This window comes from Cottoperca gobio, chromosome 24 (genome assembly GCF_900634415.1).
Source record: "Cottoperca gobio chromosome 24, fCotGob3.1, whole genome shotgun sequence".
Taxonomy (NCBI): domain Eukaryota; kingdom Metazoa; phylum Chordata; class Actinopteri; order Perciformes; family Bovichtidae; genus Cottoperca; species Cottoperca gobio.
The window spans coordinates 2,507,475-2,532,243 of NC_041378.1; the positions used below are offsets into that span (position 1 = coordinate 2,507,475).

General features: G+C 41.0%; 1 protein-coding gene across 1 annotated transcript in view; it reads right to left on the reverse strand.

Annotated features, from left to right (window-relative positions):
* man1a1 (mannosidase, alpha, class 1A, member 1) overlaps positions 1–24,769 on the reverse strand; it is a 106,493-nt gene that overhangs the window by 45,579 nt on the left and 36,145 nt on the right. Inside the window, exons 3-4 of the mRNA XM_029462818.1 lie at positions 12,290–12,405; positions 6,020–6,100 (exon numbers count right to left, since the gene is read on the reverse strand). Coding sequence (XP_029318678.1) covers positions 6,020–6,100; positions 12,290–12,405 — 197 coding nt within the window. The remainder of the gene's footprint in view (positions 1–6,019; positions 6,101–12,289; positions 12,406–24,769) is intronic.

The following is a 24,769-nucleotide window of genomic DNA, read 5'->3' on the forward strand; positions in this document are numbered from 1 at the left end:
ATCTGTGCAGTGCACACAAAGAGCTTCTGTTTCTCCAGACTAACAGAACGCCGCAGTGGCTTCGCTCGCCAACGAACGTTCATTATCTGGCTGTCCATCAGTCACAAAGTATCCGTTTCCTGTATGCTTCATGCATTGTCATGATTTATTAACTCATGCATGTGGTTAATACATGATATTTAATCATTAGTAAGAATGGTTTGAGCCCAATCAAGAGGATGTATTCGTCCTGGCTGCCGTGTGTGTTGCTGGTGTTACGTCAGGTCAAGTTAAGCTCTTTACAACAGATCTACTGTACGTACAACCACAGTGGCTCCGCAAGGAAAGCTCTGTCTGGGGAGGGAACCTTCTACTACAAATACCATCATTTTGGAAAATGCGATATGGCAAACTCACAGACGGCTGAAGCCTCATCATTTGCTTTGGCTCAACATCAGAAAGCAAGGGCTGTGGGTTTTGTTGCCCATTTCTTACGATGTCTAGTAGTCGTTCTATAAAAGCATCTCAGTTTGGAGAGGAGGGATAATTACAGCAGCCAGTAACTATTTCAATGTATATAGACTTTATATTCATATAGACTTTAAGACTTTGACACGTCAGTATGAAACTAGATTGACACGTACGCTTCACAAGGTTAATTATTCAAGTACCGTAATTTTCGGACTATAAGACGCACCTGAACATAAGCCGCAGAAGCTAAATTGACTGATGTGTACATATATAAGCCGCACTGGACTATAAGTCCTCATCTTCAGTGTCGGAAACGAACAGGCTCAGGGTGGCTTCGTCGGCCACTCTTCTCTCTCTTTCGATGTCGCTCTCAAAACCAGAAAACTCCTCTTTGTCACTGTCGGAATTGAACAGCCTCTGAAAGGCCTCAGCTGTGGCGGCGTCCTCCTCTTCATCACGCAGCATTCCAGCCTTTCAGAACCCGTTGGTGATGGTGGATGTTTTAACACTCCTCCACGCTGTCAGGATCCACTCGCAAGGTGTGGCCTTCTTGTCAAAGAATATAAATGGTATCATGTTGCAGCTCGTGCTGTGTGTGTGTGTGTGTGTGTGTGTGTGTGTGTGTGTGTGTGTGTGTGTGTGTGTCTAAAGCAGATCTATAAGACACCTCAGCATCAAGCCTCTGCTTTGGTTTTTAAGTGACAGGATTTTCTCTTTAATCTGCGTTGTTCTCGGGGATGAGGGAGGCAGCCGGGACACTCATCCCTGCCATCAGCAGATTACTCCGTCATACACAACTAAAGGAGATTGGGATTAGTTTTCCTCACAATAGAGTAATCATTGTTGTTCATTATAATCATTCCAGGAGAAGGGTTTGGACGGAGGATGAGAGAACCTCCTCTCATAATGAACTGCAGCTTATTTAAAATGCAGATCTTCACAGCGACGATTTGTTTGATTCTTTCACACTTTAATTTTAATTTCACACATTACAATCAATTCATGAAGACATTCTTGAGGGTTTGATTGTGTTTAAAGTGATTATACTTGATTTCATTTGCTTGTTCCTGCCCTTTTGTTCATTTTCCAGTTTTATTCCTCTACATTTTAGTTCCTTTTTGTATTTCATTCCTTTATTATGTCCATTTCTCTTAGAAAGAGATGAGCTTATCTCACTGCAAGCGCGTTAACAGACACTCAAAGCAGCCGGTGTGCATGCTCCAAACTGTGCCGTTGATGCACTATTACCTTACAATAAACAAAGGGAATATAGGAGCTGCTCAGAGGAAGAACAAACAGGAGATTAATTGTTGATGATGGTGAAACTGATCTAACAATAGCTCAGAAAATGTAAAAAAATAAATGTTTTAGTTGCGTCATGGTTTGATTAACTTCCAACTGTGCAAGTATTAAATGATTTCCTGTCGAATAGAAGAGGTAAGTGGATGTCTTGTATATTACCTGCAGTATCCAACAAAGAGACGTATTTATACTCCTGTATATAGTCAGACTGTAGCATCGAGTGGTGAATCTGGAGCATCCGTCTCTCGGTTCTTCCTTCTATCATTTCAAACTTCATCCATCACTTCTTTTCAATTAATGTCCTCCATCAACCATCCCCTTCTTCCTTCACGTTCCTCCCCTTCAATATCCTTTGTCACGCACTCCTTTTCTTTCTCACATTGTTGCTGCTTTCTGTCCTTTCTCCGTCCTTCCCTCCGTGAAGCACTTAGCTTTGATTATAGGAGGACTGGGAAGCCTTTTCTTTTCTTCATCCCTCCATTGTTTACTTCCTTCCCTTTCCCCCAGCGGATGAGGTTACTCCCTGTGATCGTTAAAAGCCCGACAGTGAGGTGCATACGGACAACACCAGCTGTACTTTTGCTAATCAAATTTTCATCAAAGGCCACCGGTCTCTTTGAGCCCGAGCCAGAGAGAGTGACGCTTCACCTGCTCCTCCTGACCGTCTGCAACAACTCCCATCACTCTTTTAACTGCTTATCCATCATCCTTAAACCGAACACTCACAACTCAGCCTGTAAACGCAACTAAAGACCGCTGACGGAAGGCGATGGACTTTACCTTCTCTGAAGGAGACTCAATGAAAGCAGTAGAAGTTCACTGAAGGCAGTTAAACAGTAGGCGTTGTTGAAATGGCATTTAAAGTGGAAGTGGGAACTACCAGGCGTACACACCGACACTTCAACTGTTTACAGTTTCTCTTGCTTTCATCTCTTTGTGTTCAGCACTTGCAGATACTTGACATTTAAATTTCAAATGCTTTCAGCAGTTTACAACTTTACTTTAAATCCGTTCAGTGCTTCATCCTAAACTCTCACTTCAGATGCTTTTAGTGCTTAAACCCATTAACATTATAACATTTGACGTGAAGCTGAAATGTTTTAATAATAGGTGTAGGCGATATATCGATATAATATCGAGATCAGGATGAGAGACTGAATATCGTCTTAGATTTTGGATATTCTAATACATTACAATGTTCTGTCTATTATTAGCCTTCACCCACTTCATTATATCCACATTACTGATTAATCAAAAATCTCATTGTGTTAATATTTTGTGAAAGCAGCAATATCCAACACTAAATATCGATATTTGGTCAAAGATATAGTTATATTTGATTTTCTCCACATCGCCTGCAGAGATGTTTCTACAACTTGTTCCAATAACACAACGTTAATAAACGTTTATTCAACAGCATTTAGTTTCCAACGTCTAACATACAATAATAATATTTACGGTTCCACAGAGGACGGTACTTGTAAGTGTTGTGTCGTGTACGGAGTATTTTTGCGTGGGCCTCGTGTTGACGAAGTCTCTGATCTCTAATGAATCAATTTTCAATTCAGACAGCCACACGCCAGCATGCAGAAGTAGTCAAGGGGCTGAACAGTTCTTAAGGTCACATCTAATCTTTCTTTCCTCCTCAGCCTCTCTCTGCTCCGCTGTGGTCTCTTTGAGTTTGTGGGTGGAACATCTCAGCAGGTCAGGAACATTCTCGTCTAATAGATATTCCAAATGGGGAGTTACATAATGCCTGACCAGTGTTCAATTAGTCCCTTTTATTATAAGAATATCAGTCTGCAAAATGTACCTGCAGCACAGCTCCACTTCATCGGCAAAAGCTTTTTATCATAAGTGTGTTTCCAAAAGCGCTGGTTTCACAGTGGGGGTTTAGAAAAAAGGGAAACTGGAGTGCTCATCTGAAAAAGCCAAACTGGATTTTGCCGCTTTGACCAAGTGTGCTCATTTGAAGTTTTGGTTTAGGACTAGAAGACAAAACAACATCAATAAAAAATACTGATCATAGAAAACTATCATTATTTACGCTTAATGACATTATTAGGGGATCACAGATGTTACCACTGACAGGATGTCCCACTATCCACTTACAGCTGAAAGATCATTCATTTAAAACACTTGTGTGATTGTAAACTTTTGTCTTTTTTGCTATTTTAAGTCACTGGAGCCAGTAGGCATTGGTGCCGTTTGTATCTTTACCTCTTCAGAGCCACGCAGGAGTCTTTTAGCCCAACACCAACAGTCATTCAGGGGCACCCCACCAGCAACATTCAGTCATCTTGTCCAACAACAGCCTTCAGTCCTCCAAGGCCACCCATCAATCTACCTCCTCCATCCATCAGCCATCCATCTACCTCCTCCATCCATCAGCCATCCATCTACCTCCTCCATCCATCAGCCATCCATCTACCTCCTCCATCCATCAGCCATCCATCTACCTCCTCTATCCTTCAGGGGACCCTGACCTGCAGCTGCGACCTCTCAAGGCTCCGATATAATACAGGAGGAAGTCTTGAACTGATCGACTCCCATAAAGAAGAAATGGAACTGAGAGGGATTACGGAGAAATGCTGAGTCACTGTTGGCCTCCAGTGCAAGCAGCTTTCTCATTACATTACATTACAGTTCATTTAGCTGATGCTTTTGTCCAAAGCGACGTACAAAAAGTGCAAACAATCATGAGGATACAACTCCGAACAGCGAGAATCTTGTAAGAGCTTCACATCGGTACGATCGTGATGTGATTGTGTCGTCTTTTAAAAATCACTTCAACTTGAGTTTTTGTTATTTTGCTTTTAGCAGAATTACGGTTTGCAACTTTTAATGGTTGAATTGTTTTGTGGCATTTTGTCTATTGCTATATACTCCTTCATATTGATCTCACAGAGTAACTGTTTACATTTACAGTAACTGTTTAAGACATTTTCCAAGCAAAAATGTCTCTTAATTTGTCCGTATGTGATAGTAAGCTTAATTTATTCAGGTTTTATACTTGTTGTTGGATGAAACAAGCAATTTCAGAGACATAAACTCGGGTTTTGAGATATTTTTGATGTGAAATATTGTAATGTTTCTCTATTTTCAGACATGTTATAGACCAAATTAATCAATAAATCTTAATCGTTTAATGTAAATACTTGGTAGTTGCAGCATTACTGCTGTTTAATAAAACTTTGGTAACAATAACTGTTCTTATTAGTGTTATTAATACCAGTTTTAAGCCATAGCCCTGAACATCCAGCACAGATAAGACACAGCGATACTCCGGGTTGTTTGCGTGTTGAAGCGCTGAAAGGCTCATTGAGGTTGAAAGAAGGTTTTGATAGCAGAGAACACGTTTTATAAGTGACTCCTCCTGCGCTAATAACGAAGCACTTGGCCTTGCAACTGTGCTTCGCTCAGCGCGACGATGATGCTTCAGATTAGGATAGCACCAGCGTTTGTGTATTAAAGCACAGATTACAGCAGAAGTGTCAACAGCAGTGAAGATAAAAGTGACTCGGAGCCAAATCCCTCGTGTGACATCAGCCTAGAAACAGAAATAAACTCAGAACATTCTTACTAGAAGAGAAGATATTAAGGAAAAGTAAGTTGAACACAAAATCCTCGCGTTGGCAGAGTGGAACACGATCTGAGTGTAATACCCTGCTGATGTTATTTTCACAGCCTCTTGTCACTAAGCAGACGCACAGACGCACGACAGGACTGGCACCCTGTGGAATCCTTCTCCTCTCTCGTTATTCTGAATAAAGCAAGTCTGGAGCGATAACTCGACACTACAGAACACAGTCTCCCCACAAAGGCTGATGGAGTACCACCTTTCTGTCCCCTTTCACTTTGAGAAAGCACAACTTTTAAGAGTATAAGAGTCAAACAATGGCAACTTTCGTTTTACCAATGTTCTTGCCAACATGCAAGGACATTCCTGAGGGAATAAAGAAAGAAACTGACAATATCTATTTAGTTTTATACATAGATGAACATTGTTGTATCCTTAACCTTTGCACAGCCACCACATACAGCAAGAGGAACAACATCAGGCCATCTTCAGGCACATGCAATGTGTTTCAAACTAGAAGAGAGCTTCTTAGCACTAGCTAACGGGAGACACTCATCTGTATGAGCTATTAAAAGGGACACATTCATTCACTCAATCTCCAGCGTCCGTCATCAGCCAGCAGGCAGCAGGATCTCTCCTCAGAGTCTCCTGAGAAAACACCACAGGAAGCTTCAGTGTGTTTCTTACCTCTTTCCCAGACAGGTAGTAGGCGGACAGCAGACCTCCAACAAACCGGATGTTCACCTCGAACACAGACACCTCTGCATTCTGCAGCGGGGACATAAAGAAAAGAAATATGAGGTGATGAAGACTTAAAGAAGTGTTACTCATGAATACACATTTCTCCTCCTACAAACTGTGACTCAGAAAGGCAGAAGACTCCATATAGAAATGTTCCTGCGTGCGGTTTCACTTCAGGGAGGATGAGACGGAGGTGGGCTTTCCACAGTTCAGCTAAAAAGGTAAATATTGTAGCTGCTAAACATTAGCCTCGTCATTGAGAGAATGATATATTAGTACCACTCTGTCTAAATTCAGCCTCGCAGAGCTCCAAGCATGGCTGTATATATTGAAAGATATAAGAGCTAAACTGTGTATTTATTTTCTATTCTGCTATTAAATTGTAACGCCCTGTTATTCCAATCTGTCACAGAGCAGTGAAGGGCTTCACGTCCTCCAAGTTAAAGAAGAAATGCTTAGAAACCAAACACGAACGTGCTGCGTCTAAAAATACAATGCCTCTATTTCCAGACAGATTTTGGCAGAGGGACAAATAATAACAAAACATGCAAGTTTGTAAAACATTTGTCTCAGCAACAGAACAATGCCGCCTCATCTCCCTCGCTCCATTTCTCTCTTTGCGTCTTCATGAGCAGATTCCTGAGTCAGACGACGTTGTTGTGCTTAACTGACAGCTCTCATAAGTCACTGCTGTCGCCCAGCGATAGGACAATAGTAAAACAAATGATATGCCAGACAAAATGTGTCCTGTCATTTGCCCTCCCTCCAAGTCTGAATGGCTGATCGAGGAGTTAAGATTGAGTTGCTAATTCTTCCTAATTAAAATGTAATTATTTCCTCCACAACACGCAGGCAGCTGAGATGCTATAGGACAATATTATGTCTACCTACTACCTGCCGTCTATGACCATCGCCATGTAAATGTGCTGGAAGAGTGAAACAAACATACTTCTGCAGCAGTTTCCCTGCAGTGAGTGCTTTTCGCAGCCATCTCCACTTTAAACCGTCGGACAATGACCGTCTTAGTCTGCGCTTCTGTGATGTTATCTCATTCCTGCAGGAGCGTGGAGTCAAGTCTCCTGATGTTGCAACATTAAATCCATTTCAGAGCGTGCACAGGAAACTGACTACGCATGGCCTTTTTCTATCTTAGAACTAATTAAAGCCTGCAGCGAGATGAATCAATTAGATAATGGCCGGAGAAGTCTTTAGGTGAAAGTGTATCTTATGATCTTTCTCCTGTAAATGGCTAGTTGTTAAGGGTCACTGGACAAACTGTATTTGCTGGTTTTAGAGCTTAAAATGGCAAAAACCTCCACCGATAGTTTTCTCATTACAGGAAACGTTGAGTCCCCCCCCCCCCCCCCATCACACTCTTTATAGCTTTTGATTGTAAGTTATGTGTCAGAGCGTTTGTCTCCGACACAGGAAGTCTCAGAGGGCTATACACCCTGCACCTGCTCTTTTCCTTTAAATAGATTTAAAAGTGCTGCTTGTGTAGAAATAAATGGCTGTGTGGCCTGCGCGGCTCCTGCAGTGGGACTCTGAGTGAGCTGGTGGAGCTACAGTCATATTTTTGTCAGGTTTGATATGAATGGAAAACACTGTTTCAGTTATAGCACAGAGAAGAAGAGAGATTAAAGCTGAAGTCATGAGAGCAACTCCAGCGTTAGCCGCTAACGCTACTTCTATCTGGCACCAACTGTTTTGAGTCGCAGTTTAACGTATCGTTACAAATTCATCAAGATCATTTTTGTATCAGATCGTGGACTGTGTGTACACACAACCATGTTCTCTTTGTTCAGCAGAAGCTGCAGGTGCAGTGTGTAATTATGTAGGAAAACTAATTCATGCAGGACTGTTAAATAAAATTGCATATTGAATACCACTGGCTAAATTTCCCTGACTCATTTGGAACTGGCTGAGCTTACAAGAGCCAGATCAATTAAATTAAATTCACTAGAGTTTAGTTTTTTTACTTCATGGTTGCATAATTTACTCCTCAGCCGGCAGCTTTTTAGTTTCCATCCTGAGATCATCTTTAATACCTGTGTGAAGGGTTGGATGAGTTTATGTGGAGCAGGTTTGTTGTGGCATTAAGAGAGTGCAAACTATTAGCACACAGTGTTCCTGAGAAGAAAAACTGTTTATACAGCAGTTATAATGCGCACACAAATATGGCCATCAAAACCTTTGCTGAGGGACTGGTGTATGACACGTTGCATAAAGACATCGAGCATTTCCTCCTTCTCTCCGTCTGCTACTTCATTCTTAGCAAAGTGTCCACGTCTAAAACAACAAACCTTTCTCCGTCTCTTCTCATACATCTTTCCCTCTTTTCTGTATCTGCAAAACACTCTAAAAGGTCATATTTTAAGCTAATTTCCTGGTTCCTACTAGAACATGTTTATCTGCTTTAAAATAAAATAAAAAAACTTTATTTTTCTCAAACTGTCTGTTTGAACACACCTGTGTTTACCCTCCGTCTCAATTTCTGAAAACGGGCTGTGAGCGCTTCTACATGGATTGTGTGTGTCGATACTCTCAGTGTTATATTGCACTTAGACCTGCTTTAATACAATCCTCACTTTTTTACAATATGGGCTCTTATAAGCTCTTATAAGCTCGGGCACAATGGCAGCATTTTCTACTTTTAAATCTCCTCTGAGAGTTAAAGAATTACTTTCCTGGATCAGTTCACTTCAGTCATCTAAGTTTATTAAAAAATTGAAGATACCTCATACACCGCCATGCTTCCCTCCCGGGTGCCGGCTGGTGCAGGGCAAACAAAAGTAGACCAAAAGTAATCAAAGTTCAAGGGCACACCAGGATACTGGACCAGACCGTGTTTTATCAAGAGATTCGAATAGAGTTTAAAACTACGCGTTTCTCATGTTGCCTCATCGGATTCGCTTCGTCGATCTAACTTCAAAGCAAATGTGAGGAAGCAACACGTGTAGTTCTTCATGTAATCCGTCATCAAAGTACGGTCTATCGGAGTATCCTGTACGAGCTGGAACTCACAACACATATTATCAGACCCTCTATGTCACTCATCATGCTGTCAGATGTGATACAGTATCAGACAAGCTCCCCAAGAAGTAAGATTATTCATTCTTTAGTAACATTAGGAAAACCTAAATAGATTCCTATCCCACTGTGGCGTCACAATACCTGCCTCGCCATTAAAAAGCACTTATTCTAAAGCACATGCAGAACGCGCAGGGCATCAACATTATGCTACTGCAGCAAGTGAACAGAGCAGATCAGAAAACAATGGACGTCCTGCCGTGAGGATGCCGTTTGAGTGACACTGCTGCTGGCACATACTGTAAATATGGCAGGATGATGCACAGGGGACTGCTGTGGCACGGAGACTGCAGCTGTGGAAAGCCTCCACATCTACAGTGTTGCATTCAGAACAGTGAGGAGGATTAAAGCTGAAGTGGAGGCATATCTGAGAACATTACTCGATGTTTCATGTTAGATAAGATATATTTTTAGAATCAATACCGTAACTGCAATCCTATTTGTAGTCACGACTACACACAAAGAAAGTCAAAGGCATTATTTCTTTATGAGGAGCTCTTAACGGGGATATTATAATGATGATGCTTCTACAATTAACTGAGTGTAATGTTGTGTGTGTGTGTGTGTGTGTGTGTGTGTGTGTGTGTGTCCGCACTAAAGAAGTATAAGTAATGAACTTGTGTATGGCTCCATTAGCTCTGGGTTTGATCGATAATATCGAGTCAATACACTCATTTCTGAGTGCCAAATTTGTTTATTTGCATTTTTTGTGTGGAGTCATAGCGACATATATCCGTTATAATTAAAATCTCTCTGAACAATAGTTTCAATAACTTTGATAACGCATTAAGTGCATTGTGATCCATTCCCAGCAGAGCCCATTAGAAGCCTGGATAATTGTTTCTTACAACGTAACCATCCGGGCATCCGAGAAATGCATTAGGTTTTATATCAGGTCATTAAGGATACATTAACCACATGCAATATTAAACACCCTGCAATTTTGACATGTTTATTATATTATTTCTTGATTATACAAATCATAATGTGTTTATATGAGCACGCTGTGTGAATTATCTGATTAATGTCCAAATACAGTGTGAATATAATATTTCTTATGTTTGAAAATATATGTTTATAGTTGTTGAAATTGGGCTTCAACATTTTCACATGCTGCGACTCATTTTCAAAGACTCGGCTCAGATAGGGGGGGGGGGGGGACGACGACGACGATGAGTGCGGCAACATCAAGGCCTTTACCCATCCAATTGCAAGTTAAGGAAAGCATCACGTGTCTATCGCAGTTCACTCGCGCTGACCTACATGGTGTGACAGACAGACATCTCCCTGCTCATCTTTTCCCATCTTTGTACAAAGTTTATTTTAAGACTAAATAAAACATTAGGTCATGCTTATAACTTCTTATCTTAGCGTGATATTTGATGTAGATCTCTGTTTTGATGCTCAAGTAAACTGTTGTTCAGTCACGCTTCTTTCAGCTTGAAAGAATCTCTAAAATCAGATCTTTTGTCTCCTTCAGATTTACATACTTTTAGTTTTATAGACATGCTTTTATCTGTTCTCTCCTGGATAATGTAATGCACTTAATGTTGGCATTAGCTTGACCGACCAACTGGTGCAGAACGCTGCCGCCCAAATTTTAAACGGGGACTTTCTTTTATATGAAAGTGTTTATGAACATTTAATATGTTGCTGTGTTTTATGTATTTTAACTATTTTATCCTGCATTTGTTTGCATTTTATTCTATTGTTGTTTCCTGTTTATATCTGCTCTTTTTTCTGGAAATTACATTTTAAACTTGTTAAGAAAAGTGCTATAAATAAAGTGTATTATTATTACAAGTCTTCAGCTGGGTCATTGGGCGATTAAAAGTCATGACTAACATGACTAAGTGGCATTAAGCACACGATTTTCTTCATTTTTCTCTGTTTTAAAAGCTTAAATAAATAGTTCATGGGACCTGGGAGTCATGTGTTATTGTGTATTATGTGTATGCGTCCTTGGTAAGGAGGTTTAAAAGGTTTCTTAGTGTCTTAACGAGGAAATTGTTCTGTTATTGACGGCAGGATGCAGCACTGACCACGTCTACTTTGACGCAGCTTGGTTGCCTAGCAAACTATACAATATAAATATATATATATATATATATATATAAATAAATAAATAAATAAATAAATATATACATATATATATAAATAAATATATATATATATAAATAAATATAAATAAATAAATATATATATATATATATATATATATGAATATAAATAAATATAAATACATATACATAAATATAAATACAAATAAATATATATATATATAAATACATAAATAAATATAAATATATATATAAATACATAAATAAATATAAATATATATAAATACATAAATATATATATAAATACATAAATATATATATATATATATGTTTATATAAATAAATAAATATATATATTTATATTGTATAGTCTGCTAGGCAACCAAGCTGCGTCAAAGTAGACGTGTATAGAGATACTTTAAGTGAAAGAGACAAATCTCTATTAAACAGGCTTCTGTAAACATTACATCCTCTTGTAATACTTGCATCATGTAATATCGACAGTAAAATTCCGGCCCTGCTTTTCTCTGACATTACATTTTTCTGGAAAGTGTTTTTGTTCCTCCTCAGACTACATATATGTGTTTATCACTACTGAGCGACTGTCAGCAGCATCTCAAAATGTTAAAAATGGATTTGGCTGAAACTCAGCAGACAGGTGGTGATCTATATTCGTCATTTTATCCAAAGTAATGGTTTTAAGTGCTGCATTGAAATGCTGCTGGGAAAGCATGAGATCCAGAATGTTGACTAGATGTTACTAGATATACCTTTTTATGTGAATTACTGGTGTAGCTGCTAGAATATGTTTTATTACATCCCCCGTTATTCAGAACGCAACATTCTTATCTGTTGTTGTTGACATATCTTAAATAACATCGTGGCTGAGTGTTACGCACATTAACAGTTGGAGGCTCCTCTCTACCATTGACGTCAATGATTCAAGGCTCTATTGGCTGAATTATGGATTATGGCAGAGAGTCGAGGCTTTTACAAAATCAATTTAGTTGATCACAAGGGCGCACACACACACACACACACACACACACACACACAGATTCCTTACCATATTAAAGTCGAGGTTCTTCTCTACCCAGTCCGTCGCAGCATCAAACTCTTCAAACATTTCCATGATGTAGAGGGTATCCAGAGCATCCACTATGGTCGCTCCCTTTATACTGCCTGCAAGAGAAATGGGTAGAAAGATTGGAAATGTTATTCAGCGTAGCGCTCCTTTAATAGGAATGACTGACACCAGGTGGTGGCAGCGGTATCACCGAGACAAACAGCAGAAGTTAAAAGTTATGTTTGATGGTTGAATAAATTATTTTGCTGGACAGATGGTGAGAAGCAGCGATTATCAGCACTGATGAAACATCGAGAGGAACGCTCATCTCTAGTTATTAGCCTCATAGCAGGAGGGAAGACAAAACATCATTCCAGCACTGTCATTACCCAAACCCTAACCAATCCAACACTACCCCAAAACCTGAGTGTGTGTATGTGCCAGGGAGCTCAATAAATCATCAAGCATGCAGCACAAAGCCCTCAGCAAAGCTTTTAGTCCCAACATACTTGTTATAAACACAAGACCTCATCTCTCTGAGCTATCGGACCACTTAGAGGTGGCACAGAAAGGGTGAAGTAAAGAATTTGAATACGGCGAGGGGAAGAAAGAGAGAGAGCAGATATTAATACATCGGTGAAGGGAGAGCGACCGTACAGGGAGTAACGGTGGAAATCAAATAAATCAAAAGGCAAGACTGTGAAATATTAGGATGGAAAAACAGTCCAGATAAACAAAAGTTTGAAAATGATGTGTCAAGATGGAAGCCAGGAAGCTGCAGGTTTGTTATTGCGTTAAGCCGTGGGTTTATTTCCCTCTATAAGTAGTGGGAGGATGCAAAGGCAGCTAAAAGCTTTCCATTAAACACAATGCTGAATCATCAGCTACAGGCGCAGGACCACTGTTGCTCATCAGAAGTAGCACTGTGCTCAAAATATTATTATTTCTTTAAAATCACCACCGTGAGGACGACAGTTCAATCGACCGTTCCTCGCTGTGAAGAGCATTTTGATTACAAAGCAACAGATTGAGATAATATTTCTGGATAAAACTGCTAAAATACCAGATTTATTATCTTCATTCATACCAAACATCCCCCTGGAAATACTCTGAGATGTTATTTCTGAGAGAAGATCGACACCACTCTTCTATCTGTGTGTTAAATGCGGAGCTAAAACTAGGATTAGCCTAGATTAGCATAAAGACTGGAAGCAGCTAGCCTGGCTCTCCCCAAAGCTCGAGAAAGAACTGCAACAACAAATGTTGTTTGCTTTCCGTTTCCCTCAGAGCCTATGCTACTAGCGACACATTTAACAACTTATTCAGACCATCAGGGGAAAGGAGAGAAGTGTATTATACTGCAATTTATTCCCAAATGCTGCTTCGAGTAATGACATCCACTCCTGTTGTTCCACTGTCTGCCATTTCCACGACTGGGTCGACTAACTTCAAAGCACTCGATACTCTTTGGTAACTGAGGATACCGACCGATAGCTACCAGGGGAAACAAAAGCACTATTCTCTATGGAGCAAACCATTGGAATCATTTGAATGATTGTAAAGCGTGAGACCATGTGTATAGAAAGAGATCCCGTTACTGGAGGTGTCAGCAGATCCAGTTACTGCTGGAGTCACTTGTCCTTCCTGTTTTCCAACCATCTCACATTTTCACTCCATTCAAGCTTTCCGAGCGACAAAGAGGACGAGTCACTTTTCACCCGTCCATTGTCTTGTCACTGAGCTCCCCCCCCCCCTCCCCACTGTTCATCCTGTATGGTGTGTGTTCCTGTGTGTGTGTGTGTGTGTGTGTGTGTGTGTAGTACAGATGGTAACAGACTGACCAGAATACTAATACTAAATATATATAAAAAAGAAGATGTTAGAGTGGAAAGGAAAGATGTGTGGAAAGTTTTCAGGCATGTGACTTTCTGAAAGGACTTATACACATTTAATATATATATAGATATATATATAGTTATATAGATATATATATCTATATAACTATACAGTTTTTGAATATTTCAAACAAAATGCTGATTATATTTAAGTATTGTTGATAATATTATTCTTTCTCTTTATACACATTGGTCACACTGAGTATATAATCTGCCACAGTTTGAGATCCTGAAAAATTATTTCTTAATTGAAAACTATATAATTGTGTTGTTGTTAAACCTCTACAGGGATTTAATTAAATAGATGCATAATGACTACATATCTCACTCAAAAGTAAAATCCATAATGTTTTAGCAAAACATGCAAAACATGCTTGAACTTAAGGTTGTCCCGCCATAACAGGAAAATAAAAACTCAGCGACGGACAGCATTTCCTTTGGGACGGTTTAAATTGTATTTTGGGATGGTGTTCCAAAAAGGTCAGATGTTTGCGGGACAGCGTGTCGAGGGTCATGACAACAGAGGGGAATCAAGAAATCTGCTAAAATCAGCTTGTTTTTACCACATCCAGGATTTGTCAGTGTCCAGATGGGAGGTCTAAAGACACCGACAGGATTACGCTGAGGTCTGTGAGGTTGTGAGAGCAAGTCGGAGGATCTGGGAGGTGAAGCGGGCTGCTGCCGAGGAGTTTGTTTCTATTTGCGCCTGCGAGCATGGTGAGTTAGCAGATGGCTCAGCAGAGGGCAGCGTCTATGATGCTTCTGTAAAACATGAGTGGTAGCGGAGGAGGAGAGAGTCTGGGAAGCCTCTCTAAAGAAAGAGAAATAGAGGAGGACAGGGCTTTTTATTTACTGTAGGTGGTAGGCTGGTTGCAGTGGGAGAATTCTTACATATGTAAAAAGGTTTCCAGAAAACCACAAACACCAGTGTTATCACCCACAGCAACAAGTCTCGTCGCCTTCTCCATCTTCAGGAAAGTGCTGGGGATCGCCCATGAGTGTATAAGAACTGGATACAGCGTAGGAGGCGGGGCCTTGTTCTTTCCTATGAAAGTTGCTCAGTGGTGCATGAAGCCAAAACGGCTCGACTTTCGAGTATCAAATTCCCCCAATCTTTGGGCGATCTTCGGCATCCATGGAGCCCATAGAGCTTGCGCACTTGCGTTTTCCTTAAACCCGCCTCCCAGACGCTCCAGTTCGGCCGGTCTCGGCTCAATCACATGAATGGACAAGAAATTATACGCTGATTTATAGACGTCTCTTTCCCAATCTAAGTCAATGGTAAAAAAGTATTTTTGGGGAAAATGGCATCACATGTCTCTTACTAAAATTAGCTACAAAGCCTGCCACTGTTTTCCTGGGGGCTTGGAATCGCCTTCTCCAAGTGCTTTGTTTGCCGTTGCTACCAGTGTGCACCACTGGAAGAAAGTCAATTCAATCCCACCTCTTTGCAGCTACTTCATTAATTAGTGTTGCATGTGAGAGGTGAAGCTGGTGAACGTGTTCTCCAGAGAACGCTTAAATGACAAAGAAGAAAACAAGGCTATATGCTCGTCGTATTTGACATCACCTATAAATCCGAAACTTGGGAAAGATGGGAGAAATGGATGGAAAGATGAAATATGAAAGAGCTGGCGTCCTCAGAAGACAAGAAGAATCATTACCTTGCTGTTCCCTGACAGAGAATAAGGATAGATGGGAGAGGGATGGCAGAAAGAAATGAGAGACGGAAGGTCCAAAAGTCATTAACCAACAGCAACACAATCCATCCAGTTGGTCCTCTTCCTCCATTCACTTGTCCTCTGGTGAGGTATCCATCAATTGCATCTCCTTCAATTTTCTTTTCAAGTACTTCTATCCTTCCTCTCTCCTTCTTTCTCTACCCTTTACTTTAAGACCTTCTTTCCTTCCTTTGATTCTATCCTCATCCACCTTTTATTTTATTCCTTCTCCGAGTTCCTTCATCCAACAGAAAATAAGTGAAGAGGACACAAAGCACGACCTTGCAGGCTTCAACTATCACTTATATAGACAGATGTCCTTACTCTGGAGCTACAAACAAAAACACACAAGCCTTCCAGTCGTATCCTACAGTATGTCATGTACAAAGTGTTGCAGCTCAGTGCTAGGAACGCGGGTATTAGCTGGTATAACGCGTGTGCAACAGGATTGTGATGCATTGTTTGTTCAGAAGAAAATAACCTTCACTTCACACCATCAGGTGGCGAAGACAGAGCTGTAATCTGTGATGCTGTCATGTGGGGGTGTGCATGAGTGAGACAAATGTGATGTCGCACACACACACAAACACACACACACACACACACACACACACACACACTACTGATTGTGTTAATAGTAGATGGAATAACATTTAACCGAGTGTTCCTATGAGGGAAAACAGGGATTAAGCAATAAATCTGCATTGATCCATTTTTAATCTGTATGTGCCACATGTTTAAAGGAACAGTTTCAATATGTTTCAGTACATAGAAATGTATTTTCAGCATGCTCTGCTGCATACATGCTACAGATCTCATCTCCATGTTTGTTTGTACTTCCAGACATCCGCTGTATTTTATTGTTTACTTAAAGCTTTAAGTCGTATTTTAATTATTAACTTAGTAAAAACCTTTAGAGAGAGGCTCAACTCGTGTGTTATTGTTCTGAATCCCCGTACATATATGTCATAGCCTTTATTGGATCATGTTGGACCAAGTATAATAATTATCACTCAATTTGCTTTTTAAGCTTTATTTCAGAACCACTTCACCTAAATTGTCGTTACATTTTAGGGAAGTACGATAACATAATATCAAGATATGTAGGATGGCTTCGTCTTTGCTTTGGGAACATGAAGCAAAGAACAGTAAATGTCATGCGGTTAACATCATGTGCACACTGAACACAAAGCATGACCTCAACGGTCGGCTGTGCCCTCCGGCTCCGGGTCACACTGAGCTCCTTGGAGAGGCTTTCACATCTCCCTTTCCCCGTTATTCTGAGCTCGCAGCTCACCATTCAACCTGCGTACAGATCTGTGGATTATGTTCACAGTGGCCGTGTGAAGCAATCTGTGGCGCTACTCCCCTCCGTCAGGCAGCGTCACACTTTCAACTCCGAAAACACGGGAGCATTCACTGTGTGTCAGACGGAGGAATTCATCCTCCGTCCTTATTCCCACTCAGTTTGAACAAGCACCTAGCTCAAACATTTATCTATCACCCATCATCTTTACGTAAGGACCTGTGGCATTTTTGATAACTTGAGAAGGACGGATGCTCCACCTCGGCCAACCGGTCGTGTTATATCGTATCCGCTGCCCCGTTGGATTCTGTACCTGTAGCAATTTCGCTTTTAGTGAGAAATATGGTGTAAAAGCCCGACTCACTTTCAGCACAGTAGAATCTCTGATTTTACAACAGGAGTGACATTTTATCTGGAAAATAAATGATGTTGTTGGTGCCATTAAATCAGTCTGACAGCTTTCTAATCACAGACTGGTTGGCGTCCAACATGTAGTCTGCGATGTCTCTTGGCAAGAACTCTATAAACACCTAATCTGATATAGTGATTCAATCTAGAAAGGCAAAATTATCATGTAGTCCGCCATAAAAATAATCTATCAATGCTCAATTCTAATTGAAATGGTAATAATCTTAATAACTTGGACACACTGGCTACAAGAAATGCGAAAGACAAGTCAGTGGAGTCATCTCACAAGCCTGCCAAGCTGCAGTCGCCATGATTGTTTGGGTGCGTTTAGAAATCGCTTCGACTTGCCAATAAAATAGCCAATGAAAGCAATAAAATCCCAGACTTTCACACAATCGAATGAACACCGCAGGATAAAAACAACGGCAGAAATATCAGTTACATTTTACCATCACAGCCAAAGCAAACGTTTGACCTGCGTTCCCTAAACTTTATGATATATCTTACTCCACAAGACAACAGACAGGACTGTAAACAGAACCTCTTCCAGCTGTACTGACGGATACATTAATATTAAAACTGACTCAGCAGCTTTAGCTCACAAATAGTAGCCTCAGCATTTCAAAAGACTGACAGCTGTCAAAGTGTCACTGATATTAAAAATGTTTAGTTTTTTTAACTTCAGGCTGCTCCCATCTTATGAAAATACAGTTTCAGAAGTTTCTCCTCAGCTCACTGCCTTCCCCAGCCCAGAAATGTTCTCAAAATAGTAAAAGGTCCCAATGTGTCACGTATCATAATGCTAACTCAATGCAAACTCCAGGTCTAATCCTTAATCCTACAATTTGATCCAGATCTCAACAACCCTCAGCCCTGCTGGTGATCCCATTTAGCTCCAACTACCGCCTCAGCGTTCGGGTCTCTACACTGTATTTTGAGAGAGGTCACGGAGGGGAGGTGAGGAAAAAGTGATGGCTAAGCCTTTGGCTAATCATGTTATCGTAGGCAGAAAGCATCGCACTTGCACGAACACACACATACACAATCCCAAAGTGTATTAACCTTTTGGCTTCTGCTGCCAGATACTCGAGCGTCAACACTTTTTGTCAAGGTTACAGTGAAAGGCATTACCACGCTTCACTCGTGTGTGTTGGAAATCTGACAGCGATACAGAAAAGAGGGATTTAAAGCAAAGCTGTGATAGTACACCAAACACAAGATAGAAAGACGGAGACCTGTCGTCATGAAACTCTGTGCTGTTGTTTGGCTGCTTCGTTTATTCAGGCGTGGGAACTTTCAGGGACCAGGCAGACTTCGAGGAGTGTGCGTGTGTGTTCATCAGAAGATGGGCGGTGCTGCTGCAGCGTGTTGTTCTAGGCCTCGGGGGGGATTCAAAGCCCAGGCGGGCATGATTGTTGTTCAGTCTCTATGCGTGTGTGATTAATTAATGTGGATGCAGACTCAAGGTTCTATAACAAAGGCTCAGGAGATGAGTGTGTAAGGTGTGTAGGTGTGTGTGTGATGGATAACCCCCATTTCAGCTGCTGCAGTGCTCCCTCGTCTCTGTCCCACCCACCTCTGTGCAGAGCGTGATTTACATCATTTCAGACACAACCTCCGACACACACACACACACACACACACACACACACACACACACACACACACACACACACACACACACACACACACACACACACACACACACACACACACACACACACACACACACACACACACACACACACACACACACACACACACAACCTGAGGGAAAGCTAGGGCAGAATTACTCCATCCATTTCAATTACAGAGATTGAGTATCTGATTCAGACACACACACTGTTGTGTGGGAGCTGAGGCTGCAGCCCACGACTCAATGTCAAATTATATAACCAACTAAATGACTTGTCTAGAAATAGAAAGACACCAAAAACATTAGCCTTCTTGACTGGTGGACGATAACATTTTTTAGCTCTGCTACAGCGACAGAGCGGCGCTCTAAGGCTGGCAGGATACAGAAAACTGAATCAAATGTGGTTTGACACAATGATGGGGTTGTGACCAATATGTACTGCATTGTCTTTGAAGACACCCGAGCCTCGTCAAACATGTTTCGTGACTGGTTGTCTGCCGTGTGTTTTCAAAAGTTGTCCTATGATTCATATATTTTAAATATCTTGAGGATATCTTTTCTGACCATGACTCACAGTCCTCCAGCTGAAGTGGGTACCATTAAAAATGTTTGATTGAAGAAGATAAACAGAGACTACATACCTTCTCTATTCATTAGCCTCCAGTGCAGTTTACAATATATTTAAAAATCTTTATTAAAAAAGAAAATAGGGGTGGGGGGGGTTTCAATGGACCCCTTCTTACATCTTTCGCCTTTTAAGGTCTCTACAGTCTTCTCACCTAAAGATGTTGCACATTTTAGTGCTTACTTTAAATGTCCAAAGAGTGTGAAAAAACCTCCCTCTTAATATCAGAAGTGCCCAAACTACTCAAACCTACAAACCATGCCTCACAAATTATATGCTTTGACATTTGGACCTGCAAAACTCTCTAAGTCCAAGAGTGTTTCCTTTAATAGTGTCTTTTATATGTTGTTCTGATGAACCAGACGTCGCTCGACTCGTACAGGCAGAATTTAGAGAACGTCTCCTTTTGCAATGAGTCCCATGCTCTTTGTGTTATATGTGCTGCCATGATTGTTGTGAGGTGCTGGTTGAAGACAACTAAAAGAGAAAATATGTTTCTCCTCGTAGATCAAGAGAAATGCTGCCACAATGCTGCCTTTAGGGGCGAAGGAGAAGCGTCTGAAGCTCTATTAGATCATCAATCGATATTTCTTTAAGTTAACCCGTCCACCTCCTCTCTCCGCCCTTAAAACTTTAACACAGGAACACACTGATGTCCTTGTTCACCCGTGAAAGAGGTAAATGTATTGTATATGTATTAGTTGTGGTGGTGCACTCATCTCTACTGTAAATAAAGTCCAAATAAGCCGGCAGAACAGCCAGCTGGGACACATTTAATAATGGTGTGATGAGAAATGGTATAATAACTATGGTTAAACAGACATCTATGATGGACAACCCAAATCCTTTACTGGCAGAAAGCGTGGTGCAGACAAAGACCTGCTCAATCTCACTCGACACACTCTCAGAAAAAGTAGATAACTGCGGTTTGCAGGACAAAAGCCCGTCGCTGGAGCGGTTATGAAACAGTAGGGGATACATACACGGCTTTAAAAAGTACAATTGTGTTCCCGGAGTGACCAAAATGTACCTGTAGTAGAAACAATGATAAAGGCTGAAGCAGCACAGGTCTTTGTGGTCGCGGTGCCCTCTGAGGCGACTAACTGTTGATTATTATGGGGATGCAACACAAACCTGACATCTAAAAAGGTCAAGTGTAGAGTGTTACACAAGGGGGCGTTTCTTTCTTACCTTTCACAATAAAAGCTCTACACATATAATATTCAGGTGAGTATTTCACAGTTTAGGGTTGTTTATTCGTCACACCCCCGTAAAGGTAAAATGTAAAGGAAGAGGCTTCAGGTTTCCTTTGATTCTCTCGGGGTATTTCTACTGTCACGTTAGTGAAGTGATGTGAGGAGCTGCAGCATCCCTGCTGGGGACGAGGAGCTGCAGCATCACTGCTGGGGACAAGGAGCAGCAAAGCAATTGAGATGGCTGGCATGGAGGGAAGGCCGCAGGAGACGGGAGGGGAAAAACAACATAAAGAAAAGAGGTCATCACAAAGCCCTGGCAGCATCTGTGGCAAACACTGCCATTCATCCAACGGCCTTTTAAAGAGCTGCAGGCAGGGCCGAGCAGATAACCTCCACTGCATAGTCAGTGTGTCTCAGGAGATACACGGACCCTTCACTTCTTCACACTGCCTGTAGCTACGGATGCGTTCAACTGTCCAGCAAATAACTAAAGTCCTAAAAGGCCGTCAAAGTGAAATGTGAATTAGCTAACCCGTAGCAGCAAAGGGAAGAAAGTGAAAAACATCATGGAGCTTACATGCTGCTGGCAAACCTGCAAATAAATGCAGCTGTTGCACAATGAGAAGTGATGACATAATGCAATCAGCTGAACGCAAAAGAAATGCACCATATTTAATTATTTTTACCAAAAGCTGAAAAGAAGACTGTTATGTTGCTCTGACACTAAACAGGTGGAAACTAGAGCAACATAAGAAAAACAAAGAACAAACAAACAGTTTTATAGTGGACAGTTGAGTCACACAGGAAATGAGGGGGAAGAGAAATAAGTTGCAATGACTCCCGACGGCTTTCCTTAATATTGGAGCAAATACCAATATGTATTGAAAATAGTTATTCTCTGAAACCAAAGAGCTAGCCTGCATTTGTGCTCACAAACTATGTATTGTTTATAGGCCGACAGATTTTGAGGCCAATACAAAGAAGTTTTAAAAATCATTAACAAGTCTTTTTTTCTTACATAACAAACAAACATTTATGATAAGTCATTTTTTTAAAGGATGAATTGTTCGACATACACATCGATAATCCAAAGTATCTGCAGAAAGCTAAAATATATCTGCATAGATGTATTGCTCCATCTAGTCTCGAATGTGTTGTCGGATAATACGTGTGTGACTTATGTGCAACGCTACGAGGATAATTGTCGGAATTGATGGTGCGTTTTCAGCACAGTCAGATTTTGAGGTGTCTCCTGAGTTTACCTCTGAAACAGCCCACAGCTTAGACACAGACACACACACACACACACACTGTCACGCACTGTTCTCTCGTAGCCCAGGTCACACTGGACTAGATGTCAAACAACCTAAAAATTCTGCCTCTTTCTCTTTGCCTGCAACAGGAGACATCAGTAGTGACCTTTATGTGCTGTGGTCCAGTCAAGTGTGTTTATTTTAGGCAGAAAAAAAAGACTGACACACATACACAAACGCACCCCATGGGGTTTTTGGTTTTTGGTTGATTGAACACATGAGTGCCTTTCAGTTCTGGCCCTCGGGTAGGATGAGGCGAGCGGAGGCGAGGAGAGGCTGTGCTTCAACCTTTAGCTTGTTTGTCTGTTGAGGAGCACAACCAGCGGTCTGTCAAAAACATCAATTAAAGAGACGACCAGCGAGGAAACACCGCAGACAGCTGTACTGCAGCGGAGCTGTGCACTCCAAAGTCGATTGTTTTTCCTTTCTTGAGTATATGACTACATCCAGGGTAGTAGGTACTACATCGTGCTCCAGTATCACTCAATATTGGTTGTACTAAGTATGACTACAACACACGGTGTATGGAGCAGTTCAGACTCAGGGCCGTACGGCTACTATTGAGGACATTGAAGTCCCGTCCTTGGTACTTTTGGGAATTTAGGGGTTTTAATTTACAATCTACAAACACACACATATTAAACATTGTGGGGTTTTTAGGGCAGATTGTGGAATACCTTTCAACTAAATATCTTTAAATGATCATTTTAGGCACAAAATGAAATACGTGCCAGTGTAGAGAGAACAATTCCACCATAATGAAGGGCAGTAAAATATAACAGGGAAGCTGATAAATACGTCAGCTTTTGGGATTTCTTCATTTACTTTAGACAGTTTGCTTGGTGGCTAGTCGGGAGCACAATGTCTTCTTGCCAGAAAACTAACTTATATCCTATACATAAAGTAATTAATTACCCATTACTCCATGTAATAGTAATCCCATTACTTTACTGAAGTCATTCATTGCATTACTTGTTAGATAACCCAGCCTCACATTGAGCCCATGACGTGAAATGCCACATCGATGCCAATTTCGCAATCACACTTGTTCTAGAAGATTGACTCAAACAGAAGAAATGTATCTAACATGGGAATCCATAATAGTGCGACAATCCAAACTCACATGATCTTTGTTGCAGCTGTGAGAAATAAAGAGGAGTAGAATAAAACCCACATTGCAGAGTCTGCACCTGCAACATTGAAGAGTTCAATCCAGATTCTTCCAGCTGAAATCCATCGCCATCGGAGTAATGCGTTCATTGATTTTAGAATATGCTTGTTGTGAGAGTACTGTTTCAGAACTCTTCTTCTATTGCTAGGGAAAAACCATGATAATGGCTTGGTGCAAAGCCCACCTCTGGCTCATTGGCCTATAATGGGGCTGAGATTAAATTAAACTCCATAATGTCTAACATGAGTCAGGGTGCATCTTAAGGCTCGCTGGGCCCACACTCATTGGCAGTAAGCTCCAAATGAGCTCCTGATGATCTGGGGGAACTTAACAAGGTCATAATTTATCTTCCAGGGGACATTTAACATATTCTGGTCAGTGAGATCTGGGAGGACAAAGCCCTCAGTGCTTGTGCTGATAGGGCTTCATAATGACAACTCGTGCTAGAGTCTGACAGTTACAAGACCGCTATGCAAGAGGGAGGAATCATATAAAAAAAAATACTCCCCAACCTAAAATATTACAATTACAGACATTTTGGAGACGTTGTAAATCTGACATTTTCACCCCCCTCCGAGTTCTTTTTTTAACATCTATTTTCAGCAAGTTATGTACCCTCCTTGAAGCACAGTATGCTGGCTGTGTGTGTTAGCGAACAGCAATGTCCCAACAGGATTTAGAAACAGAGGGAAGTACCTGCTCCTGTGTCTCAGTAGCAGTGTGCCGGTTATAGACAGAAGAGTTGAGTGCAAAAAAAGACGGAGAGGGGGATTGGAAACGACAGGATGGATGCCATCGTCGCCTCTAGGTGCATTTAATTTTAGCTTTAAAAAAATAAACAAGGGCACATCTACATTATCTCCAGGGGCAGGAAGCTGTTGTATTACAGATGGTAAAGTCTTGCCTTATAAAACACTGTCCTTCAAAACCAACAAAGAAAGCAGAACAAGACAAGGTCGGATGAAATTCAAGCATTGCGTCACCAAACCCTGTAAAATACTGACGTAGGCACAGCGGACATATAACACGTTTATAAAATTAATCAATCAACTCTGCAGAATATTATTATTGACATATTGTCAGTCCGCCTCTACATAACTAGACAGATCATATGCGAGATGCACAAACTGTATTTATAGAGCTGCGTTGACAGGAGGGAATGCAAAGCGTTCTGGGTGAAATATTGGTTGTGACTGAAGTTGTTGCACC